The sequence below is a fragment of the Ceratina calcarata genome, unplaced genomic scaffold (genome assembly GCF_001652005.2).
Source record: "Ceratina calcarata isolate Rehan_Ccalc_2016 unplaced genomic scaffold, ASM165200v1 scaffold329.2, whole genome shotgun sequence".
Lineage (NCBI taxonomy): Eukaryota > Metazoa > Arthropoda > Insecta > Hymenoptera > Apidae > Ceratina > Ceratina calcarata.
In genome coordinates, this window is record NW_017155624.1 from 1,961,781 (window position 1) to 1,970,634 (window position 8,854).

The window sequence follows — 8,854 nt, forward strand, 5'->3', positions numbered from 1 at the left end:
CATTCCTAAAAGGTGAAGTCTCACATGTTGATTGTAATTACTTTTAACATTATTTTTCGGAAGTAAAGACAGATTTTTTTAATAATATCGCTTATAAATTAAAAAAGTATATTTATTGAAACGATTTGCATCTAAAATTCAACGACATATAAACACCGAAGTAGCGCGCTATGCAATCGATTTCTCGTGAAATATGATTCAGAGTACATGCACGCGTCAGGTCAATATTCTGAGTGATTACTCAGATCAGAGACCAGTATAGCAGTCAGCAGTTGCAAGGACACTCTCGTTTTCTCGATTAAACTAACACGGTGCATTACCTTCCAGGCAATGGTGGCTTGTTATCCTGGTCACGGTTCGCATTACGTGAAACACGTGGATAATCCTAATCGAGATGGACGATGCATCACAGCCATATACTATCTCAACCGAGATTGGGATATTAAGGTACAAAATCGAGATTAATCACCTCGTCACGATGTTTTACTCTTTTATTTCTCACTTGTATTGTTTTCGCATACTGATCGAAGCGAAAATGTCTGGAAAGTCTTCAAAACTAATTCTCTTCGAATATCTAATAAATAATAAATCGCTTCTTCTATGTCGTCAGAGATTTCCCTTCATTTCAATTTTAAGCATAGTCTTTACGTAATTCTCATGAAATTTCTACTTTCATTTAGTCACTATCAGCGAATAGAAATGATCTCTGATTTATGTAAATTCCGACGTTAATTACATTCATATTATAAGACAATACGATAAAGTAACAGCCAGCCAGACTGGTTCTTGTTCCCATGGCCGTTTTATCACGTCTCGTTCACCCCACGCGCGTGGCCGTGAATGTTTGAATTTTAAAACTAAGGGCATTCCGAGTCCGAGTAAGAACATGCAGCAGAGCACGAAGGGCGTCTAGAGCCTCTAGGGCCTACGTGAGCTACTCCATGTAACACTTCCATTTAGCGTATGTACGAGAACCTCACATTGAGCAATGTTTGCGTTGACCTACACGGAAAATAGGGATCGTTTAAACACGTGTCACGTTGGGAAATATGAAAGCACCGGATGTAATAAATTCCTTCCAGGTGTTGTTCTTCCTTTTGTGAGATAAGAAGATAAATAAATTGTATTACACGTTGACACACAAATTTTTAATGAAAAATTGTTCGTCAATGACGCAGCAGCTAAATCCATAAAACGGAATGATGAACTTCTTGCTTATGTAATTTATGTTTGGTTTTCTATTATAGAAGAATGGTGGCCTCTTGAGGATATTCCCAGAAGGCTGGCGTGATCAAGTCGCGGATATCGAGCCGCTCTTCGATAGAATATTGTTCTTCTGGTCCGATAGGAGAAATCCACACGAAGTCCAGCCGGCATATAAAACGAGATACGCGATCACTCTGTGGTACTTCGATGCGGAAGAAAGGAATCAGGCTTGCCGAAGATATCAAAGAGAAAGTAAGCACAGTCGTAAGCAGCTTTGATCAATTTCTGTTTCTACGTCGTACGTAATTCACTTTCGTAGATCTCTGCATTTTTTATGAAATTTACGAACAATTTTGTTCTCAGGAGAGTTGCACGCGAAGAAGGAGAGTTCGTGAGATACGGAGTCTGAAGGACCGTTATACCGTCCGTCGACTGAAATTGTAATTCTATTAAATAAACTTACACATTTGTACATAGTCACATGAACGAAGCACTAGTACATAAACTACTATGTATTATTCTGTATTATGATATAGTTGAGATTGCAGGAGGAGGTACGGACATCGGAGTAAATATATATGTATATGAAGATTTAAGGATGTGCAATAGATATAAGCGCGTTCTTTTCTTTTTTTATATGGTGTAATACGCTGTAATATATTTGAACGAATAAGTACGCGTAGTCCTTATGGTTCACAGTTATATACATACATACATCCATATATATGTATATGAATTATTAATCTCCGTTTTTCTAACACTCTAACGCTCATTACCCTAATTGAACGTTTGAAAAATAAAAGTTTAGCATTCGCTTGCCACGACTGAAAGTTTGTTCGTTGTACGTGATATGATATTTAGCTTCCAATATTAGAAGCATCGACAAAATCTGGTGGCGTTCATAGTTCGTATTTGACTACTGAAATTGCATAGTGTACAAAGAGGACGAGAATGCGTCTATGCGTGCGTGTAAAACGAGTGTAAATGTAGCACGGGAAAAATGAGATTTAAACAGTGAGAAATAATGTTTCCACTATAAAATTTACTGAAAACAAAAAAATTGTGTGTTAATTATTATATTTACATAAATATATTTGTTCCCCTTAACTTCTGTATAGTTGGTATTCATATGATTAAACTGTAATAATTGCTATTAATACGAAACTGTAATACATATTCGCGGATCGTATTGCATATATCGTGTTTTATTATTGCATCTTATATGTTAAGGATTGTTCTACAGAATTATTATGTACAATCCTTCTACTGATGTTTGATTAAACGGCCAGTAATTAACTTATGCTTCCAGTGCAGCGAATTGATACCGAGGCCCAGTCTGTACCTGTAATATTGTTATGTACATTGTGAAGAGGTAGAAACACATGTGTTTAATATTGTATGTATCTATTTATATAAATCGGTGAAAAAAAGAACACGAAAACGAATAAATACGTACTTCCTGTGTCCTACATAGAAAGTATAATGTGCAACTCGGCGATGATCGTACGAGTACTGTGACTGTTAGTCAATTGTTTTCCACTGAGCTATTGGACACAGAGACTCAAGGAATTACTCAGTATCAGTAACGAGTGATTAAATTATATTCGGTGCTTGAGTTTAATTTAAAGTATTTATTTTAGTATCGAAAAATACGCAGATTAATTTATGAATTGAAGGCGCGTTTCTTAAAGTATTGTAAAATCAATGAAAATTTGATATGAAAATAAATGTATAAAATTGGCATAGGATTGTACAAAGGTATCGACATCCCTTATAAACAAAATACTGACAATATTTTTGAATTTCTATTTATTTTTTATTTCAAATACAATCAAATGTTATCCACATCTTTCGGAATTGCGCAATGTTCAACCAAATTTAATGCCGGCACATACACTTTAAACGAATGATCGTTCCTTGGGAAAAATCCGGGGTTGATTATGTGACAATCAGAATACGTGGTTTCGTATGCTACATATTTGTCCGCAGCTACGATGAGATCTGGGGTAGGATATATTTGTAAGGCGTGATTGTATTTCCAGTAGATCGGCACAAGTGATAGATCCATCGGGGTTAAATGAGATTGGCAGACAATCGATTTAGCATACTGTAAAGCGTAACAAAAATGAAATAACTCGAGAGGCTCGCGTAAGTGCCGAAACTTACATGATCGTAGATGTTGCCTTGGTCTGGAAAATGAAGTGTGTTTCTGCACATTTTCGTTAAAATATCTTCCCTTAATATCACTATCTCTTTCGTACAGTACTGAATTCTGCACGGATTAGTAGCGAATATTGCACCAGGTATATTCTTCGTAAAATCTCTTGTAAGATTCTTTGGCAGCGACAATCTTGGTAAAATTTTCGGCGATCCAACATCGTCCGATGCAGGTATAAAAATAAATTTCGAAGTTTGATGTATCTCCGGGTACTGTATTATTATATCAGCAAGTTCTTTAAGTCCATCTTTTAACTTCTGCGGGCTCGACATGTTCGTCGAAGAACTTAAAAAATGTCCGCATAATACAAAAGCTATAGGTGGATATTGAGAATACCCCTCTAACATAATTTTAAATTTCCGCAAAGCAATTTCATCGTCCAGCCACATTTCTGATACAAATACGATCATTCCGTCTTTATTACTTTCTTCGTGGCTCTTCAATTTTTCGGATAGTTTTAAAGAAATATGGTGCGAACCGCCGAATGTATTAGCATCGCCAAAATCTACACGCGCATTATTAGACGATTCCGGCGGCGGGAAACCCAGCTTCTCCACGCGTAAAACACCATCCTCGAAATTTCCATTAGCTATTACTATAGAACCCTCCATGATCAAACCATCTTGGAAATTGTATACAAAGATTAAGGAAAGTAATATTTCTTATAACATGCAGAAATTGTTAGTATTATCTAGAGAGTTCTAAAAGGATATTGCTTCTCGTAGATCGACTTTTATTGAACCTCCTGTGTCTTCTAAGTAAAATTGATCTTCTACTAACTGAGTTAAAAGACCCATGACGTAGACATTTCCTGTTCTACTTTCACTTAGTAAGTGTTCAATGGGCACTAATTCAATCCAATCTTGTTTTCTTTCACCAAGCTTTGGAGGTGTAAATAACTCATGTCTCAATGTTCTGTACCAAAGCAATTCGAATCTATCTTTAAACAGTACAGTTTTATATCGTGCCTCGGCATACAATTCTGGTTCGACATTTTCCAAAATAAACTTGTTCTTAGACAAGCTATAGTGAATTTTCGGTACATGAAAGACATCAATAACATTTAACAACGTTTCATCGTCTTTCAAAGCGTTTGGCCTTATACATTCTTCAATAGCAATTTTCAATGTTTCGAGAGTTACATGTGGATCGCTTAAATTCTGTGCAAACACTTTTTCAACAATCCTTGAGAGCCAAGTCTCACGTTCATCTTCGCCCACGTTTAAGAGTTCCTTAGCAAGTGAAATACTGAGTTTCCTAAAAAGAATCAAATAATAAAATTAACATAAAAGATCTCATTACATCATATGTAAATAATTCGTTTACCTCGAGAGCACGAGTCCAAACAAAGAGAAGGTGCTTTGGACCAATTTTATTAATTTTTCTTCAACCATGATTAATTACACGAATTCAACAGTTGTTTATATCATGAAGGCAATAAAATATACTTTAATAAATTATTATAATAATTCTTTTACACAGTTTCGTGCGAGATCTCCCGCCTTTTTGTTATGCCTACTGACAGATACATACAGCCGTGACGTTTGTCTGTGATTATATACATACATGCGTGTCATGCGTGTACGTACGCATACGTATAAAAGTTTGAAGTTTAAAATCGAGAAGCTGCATAACCTGAAACGATCAAACTGCTTAGATATTTACAGACTGGTAGCGAATTTTGTAAGTGAATTTCAAGTATATGTAAATCGTAAAATAATTAGCTATCAAATAGATTACGCATTTATGTATGTTATTTCCGTACTATTTCGTCAACAGGCAATAGTCGTGGTACCCTTAACCTAAACCATATTTAACGTGTAAAAGGAGAGAGAACTAAAGAATAGTTTAATTTCTTTTAAGTGAACACCAAGTAAAGTTTAATACGAAATGAGTGCTTTTATGTGGATATTCATGACTGGGTTTCTGGGTGCTCATGTCGGGTGGTATTGGTTACAACAGAACTATGTACCACCAGAACAACGACACAATCATCCTATCGTACGATATTATTTATCACATATAAAACCTAAAATAAAAGGTGACTGAAATTTGTACAACTGTAAACCTGATTTCTATATTACTTTCTTCAAATGCGTGAATGACATGTAGTGTGCAATAAATACTATATGCATACGATGTGTATTTAAAGGAAAGTATATTTATTTGGTAGTAATAAGTATAATTACATTTGTTACATGCATACATTTAGACTAGTCACTTATGGCTTAAGGTAACAAATAAAATGGTGAGATTAATTTATTTATAATATATGTGATTTTAAATAATACATATTGATACAACGTAATCTGTCAATTTGTTATATTGACAGAGAAATATTTATACAATTGATCAGGGTTCCTGCTTCTTAAATGGTAAGAGTAATTAAAAATTGGTAGTTTTGTAGAAAAGTTTATTTTAAGATGTACATGTAATATACAAGAAATATGTATACATGACATGGAAGTCATGCTACTTAAACAAAACTTCCTTCAGAATTACAAAGGCAAACAGTGCAAAGTAAAAATAAAATGTATTAACAATTACTAATTTATAATGACAAATCTATAAAGTTTAAATAAATTGATAAATAAATGTATATGTATATATGTATAAGTATATTACAATCACAGAGGGGTTTAATTACAACCTTTGATAGTAGGCAGGTGATCAAAATCCTGCTGATGCATGGAGGAGCTTTTCGGCCGATTTTCGTTTTGACTATGTACTGAAGCACCAGCTTTAGGAAGTTGCGGTAACACCATTTGACTGTAGTTAGTGTTCTAAAATACAACGGGCACATTACGATTCTGTAGTGCCGTGAGTAGAATCAGCATGATGGTCAATAAATACTTTATGCTCATTTCTTATCTCTTCCATTATCTATATCTCTTCTAACTATACGACTACGTACTCGTGATCGGTCTCGGTATTTCTTAAGCTTCTCGAATTCTTCCATTTCGGCTTCGGGCATTTTGAAATGAAAGTTTTCAAAATAGGAGTGCTGTAAAAGTTGTTCGCACGACCATCTTTCGTCGGGGTCTTTGTCTAAACATTTCTTGAGAAAGTCAAGCTGTAAAATCGAACGATATTCAGTTAATAATTTTCTCTTCACTTGTTATTCAATTCCAATTGTTCTTGTCTCAAAGTAAATAAAAGGTTTACGTTCTTACTTGTAGTGCAGTATTGCCTCTATTAGGTAGAGCAGTTTCAAGAGGGGTGAGACTTTGAGGGGTTGGTAACGTGATACCAGCGAAAAATTCGTTTTGTTGAAAAATAGCTATATGCCTCGGTAATAAATCGCCGATTGTTCTCCGAATTAAATATAATTGATCCACGTCCGATTTTCCTGGCCAAAGCGCTTCTCCACGTATTAATTCTGCGAAAACGCAACCGATTGCCCATACATCAACTGCTGTTCCGTACTGAGTGTCTCCGACCTATGTATTAAAAAATGTACAAAACAAAAGGAATGATTAGCGATAAAGAACTAATTAATCGATTAGTTCTGAAGTATTCGAGATAGAAGAAAATTGTATACATTTCTTGCAGGTAATAGCAGTACCTCCAACATTTATTTACAGCATTTTTTAAATTTTGAAGAAAAAGAAATTTTTATTTTTCCGAGGTTTCGTCAAAGGGGCGTCATTAATTAATGAATAAAATTGTTTATTGCAAAAACTTTTTTTCCAGAGCACTCTCACTTCTTAATAATATCTCTTCGGTGATAGCAATAAAAATATATGAGAAAATTACCAATAGTTCAGGTGCCCTATACCATCTGGTTGCGACGTACTCCGTGTAATTCTCACCGGGGCTGAGCATACGCGCGAAACCAAAGTCGCATAATTTCACTACGCCGTCGCCCGTGATTAAAATGTTTTCCGGTTTGACGTCCCTGTGAACGCAACCGAATCGATGGCAGTATGCGATGCCCTGTAGAATCTGCCACGTGAGCTGCTTGGTGGTGATTTCCGGACAGCCGCTCGGATATCTCTCCATCTCGTTCAATAGCGTGTACTCGCAGTATTCGAAAACTAGATGTAATTTCCGTTTCCGCCTGAAGACCTCCAGAAGGTTGACCAGGTTTGGATGTTTAAGATTCTGCTTTCAATTGAACTTAATTAAATCCTTCAAACATAGCATTTATTTAAGAAGCGAATAAGTGCATTTTTCTTCTCATAAATCTCATCAGATGATCTATTAAATAAACTAAAAAAAATAACTCGAGTGCACGTGAAACGCTTGAAATCTTTTTCTTTTGTTCGTTATCGCGGTCAAGTTTCGCGATCGCCAAGCTACCGCGAAGGGAAATCATTAACATCGCGGCCCGGATTTATTGTGTACACGAAGGAAAATATCCTTGAAGCGAAATGTCAGTGCAGAGTGGAGGCTCGTTTGAATGCGCATATGTTTGGGAGAGAACCTTCCGATTATTTCGATAAGGCTAGGTCGCGGAGAGGAGAACACGCTAAGATATTGACCGCCGCGGTATTGACCGTTGGCCACTTCTTGTAGTCAACGGTGAATTTATGCTGTTACGTCGTATAAAAATATGAACATTTCTTTTCTGCATCAATCGATTTTTGCAAAAGAATAACAGATAGATTGACATTAATTGCGTATTTTCATTATTAATGTCGTGACAGACACTCGAAATTTTGTTAAGCAAAGTTTTCTTAATTCGGCGGTGACCAGCACGAGCCTTAGCAGTTTCTGAGTATAAAGGTCGTTCACCTGGAAGTATATACGGAAGAGGGAGAAGGTACTAGAGACACGAAGCTTGCTTTCTAGATAATATGATAAGCATTCTACGATACTCGATCACGGGTTTTATTTCGTACATATACAAGAGAAAAAAGTACTTTTTTTAATCTGTAACGAAGCTATTTCATTACTTTACACAACGTACACGATGACAAATAATAATTGATAATAACAGTGCAAATTTTTATATAAAAATGCATAAAATTAAATATGCATAAAATTTTACATAAAAGAAAGAAAATATTTATTTTCGGTACTCAGTATATGTACAATTTTACTTGTGTGAAATGTGAAATGTACATGTAGCTAGTTTTTTATCTACATTGATATTTTTGGGCGTCGGTACTGACCTTAAGGAGACGTATTTCACGCAAGGCTATTTTGCGTATGAGAGGATCGTCTTCGGTCTGCTGGAATTTTTTTACAGCTACCAATTTTCCAGTTTGCCGATCTCTACACTGGAAGACCACGCCATAACTACCCTCCCCAAGACGCGTCAGTCGTTCGTATCGTTCCATCGCCTTGCTCGGCGCGCGCGACCTATAAAATAAACGATTTCTTTGCTTTAGAAAATAATTACTTCATACAATTGTTAGCAATCGATAGAAATACGTCAACGCTATATCGTACTTAAGGATGAATAGGCTATACATATACTTAAAC

The 8,854-nt window shown here is 35.7% G+C and overlaps 3 protein-coding genes and 1 long non-coding RNA gene across 13 annotated transcripts in view; 2 read left to right on the forward strand and 2 right to left on the reverse strand.

Moving 5' to 3' along the window:
- The window catches only part of Hph (HIF prolyl hydroxylase), a 12,988-nt gene extending 10,349 nt beyond the window's left edge, over positions 1-2,639 (forward strand). The window contains exons 3-5 of one of the 2 annotated variants that reach the window (XM_026813417.1): positions 328-447; positions 1,248-1,504; positions 1,570-2,639. In XM_026813417.1, the coding sequence (XP_026669218.1) occupies positions 328-447; positions 1,248-1,484 (357 nt within the window). In that variant the 3' untranslated portion in view covers positions 1,485-1,504; positions 1,570-2,639. The remainder of the gene's footprint in view (positions 1-327; positions 448-1,247; positions 1,505-1,569) is intronic. The other variant, XM_018024369.2, reaches the window with a different exon arrangement.
- Positions 2,640-2,759: 120 nt separating this feature from the next.
- On the reverse strand, positions 2,760-4,859 carry DNApol-epsilon58 (DNA polymerase epsilon subunit 2). Its single transcript, XM_018024367.2, has 4 exons — positions 4,751-4,859; positions 4,138-4,681; positions 3,373-4,056; positions 2,760-3,313 (listed from the first exon to the last, which is right to left on the reverse strand). Exons 1-4 carry the CDS (start codon positions 4,816-4,818, stop codon positions 3,038-3,040), a joined length of 1,572 nt encoding a protein of 523 aa, XP_017879856.1. The 5' UTR covers positions 4,819-4,859; the 3' UTR covers positions 2,760-3,037.
- LOC108624824 (uncharacterized) lies at positions 4,766-6,287 on the forward strand. Of its 4 annotated transcripts, XR_001916609.2 has the most exons (4): positions 4,999-5,107; positions 5,204-5,672; positions 5,757-5,799; positions 6,084-6,287. It is a non-coding gene; the product is annotated as an uncharacterized LOC108624824 (long non-coding RNA). The 4 variants fall into 4 exon arrangements; XR_003389146.1 differs by lacking the exons at positions 5,757-5,799; positions 6,084-6,287 and adding an exon at positions 4,766-4,780 and having other exon boundaries at positions 4,907-5,107; positions 5,204-5,693; XR_003389147.1 differs by having other exon boundaries at positions 4,998-5,107; positions 5,204-5,799.
- The window catches only part of LOC108624821 (cyclin-dependent kinase-like 4), a 6,003-nt gene continuing 3,164 nt past the window's right edge, over positions 6,016-8,854 (reverse strand). For 5 of the 6 annotated variants that reach the window (XM_018024370.2, XM_026813419.1, XM_026813420.1 and 2 more), the window contains exons 2-6: positions 8,542-8,731; positions 7,181-7,528; positions 6,598-6,864; positions 6,339-6,497; positions 6,016-6,207 (exon numbers count right to left, since the gene is read on the reverse strand). In XM_018024370.2, the coding sequence (XP_017879859.1) occupies positions 6,064-6,207; positions 6,339-6,497; positions 6,598-6,864; positions 7,181-7,528; positions 8,542-8,731 (1,108 nt within the window). In that variant the 3' untranslated portion in view covers positions 6,016-6,063. Of the gene's footprint in view, positions 6,208-6,277; positions 6,498-6,597; positions 6,865-7,180; positions 7,529-8,541; positions 8,732-8,854 lie in introns of all 6 variants that reach the window. The other variant, XM_018024372.2, reaches the window with a different exon arrangement.

What these genes read in the sequence shown, in the direction of transcription:
- DNApol-epsilon58 (XM_018024367.2), bottom strand. Translation starts at nt 4,818, where the DNA reads ATGGTTGAAGAAAAATTAATAAAATTGGTCCAAAGCACCTTCTCTTTG. An exon ending in TTTGGACTCGTGCTCTCGAG is followed by an intron (nt 4,682 to 4,750) that starts GTAAACGAATTA and finishes GATTCTTTTTAG; the next exon opens with GAAACTCAGTATTTCACTTG. An exon ending in AAGTCGATCTACGAGAAGCA is followed by an intron (nt 4,057 to 4,137) that starts ATATCCTTTTAG and finishes ATCTTTGTATAC; the next exon opens with AATTTCCAAGATGGTTTGAT.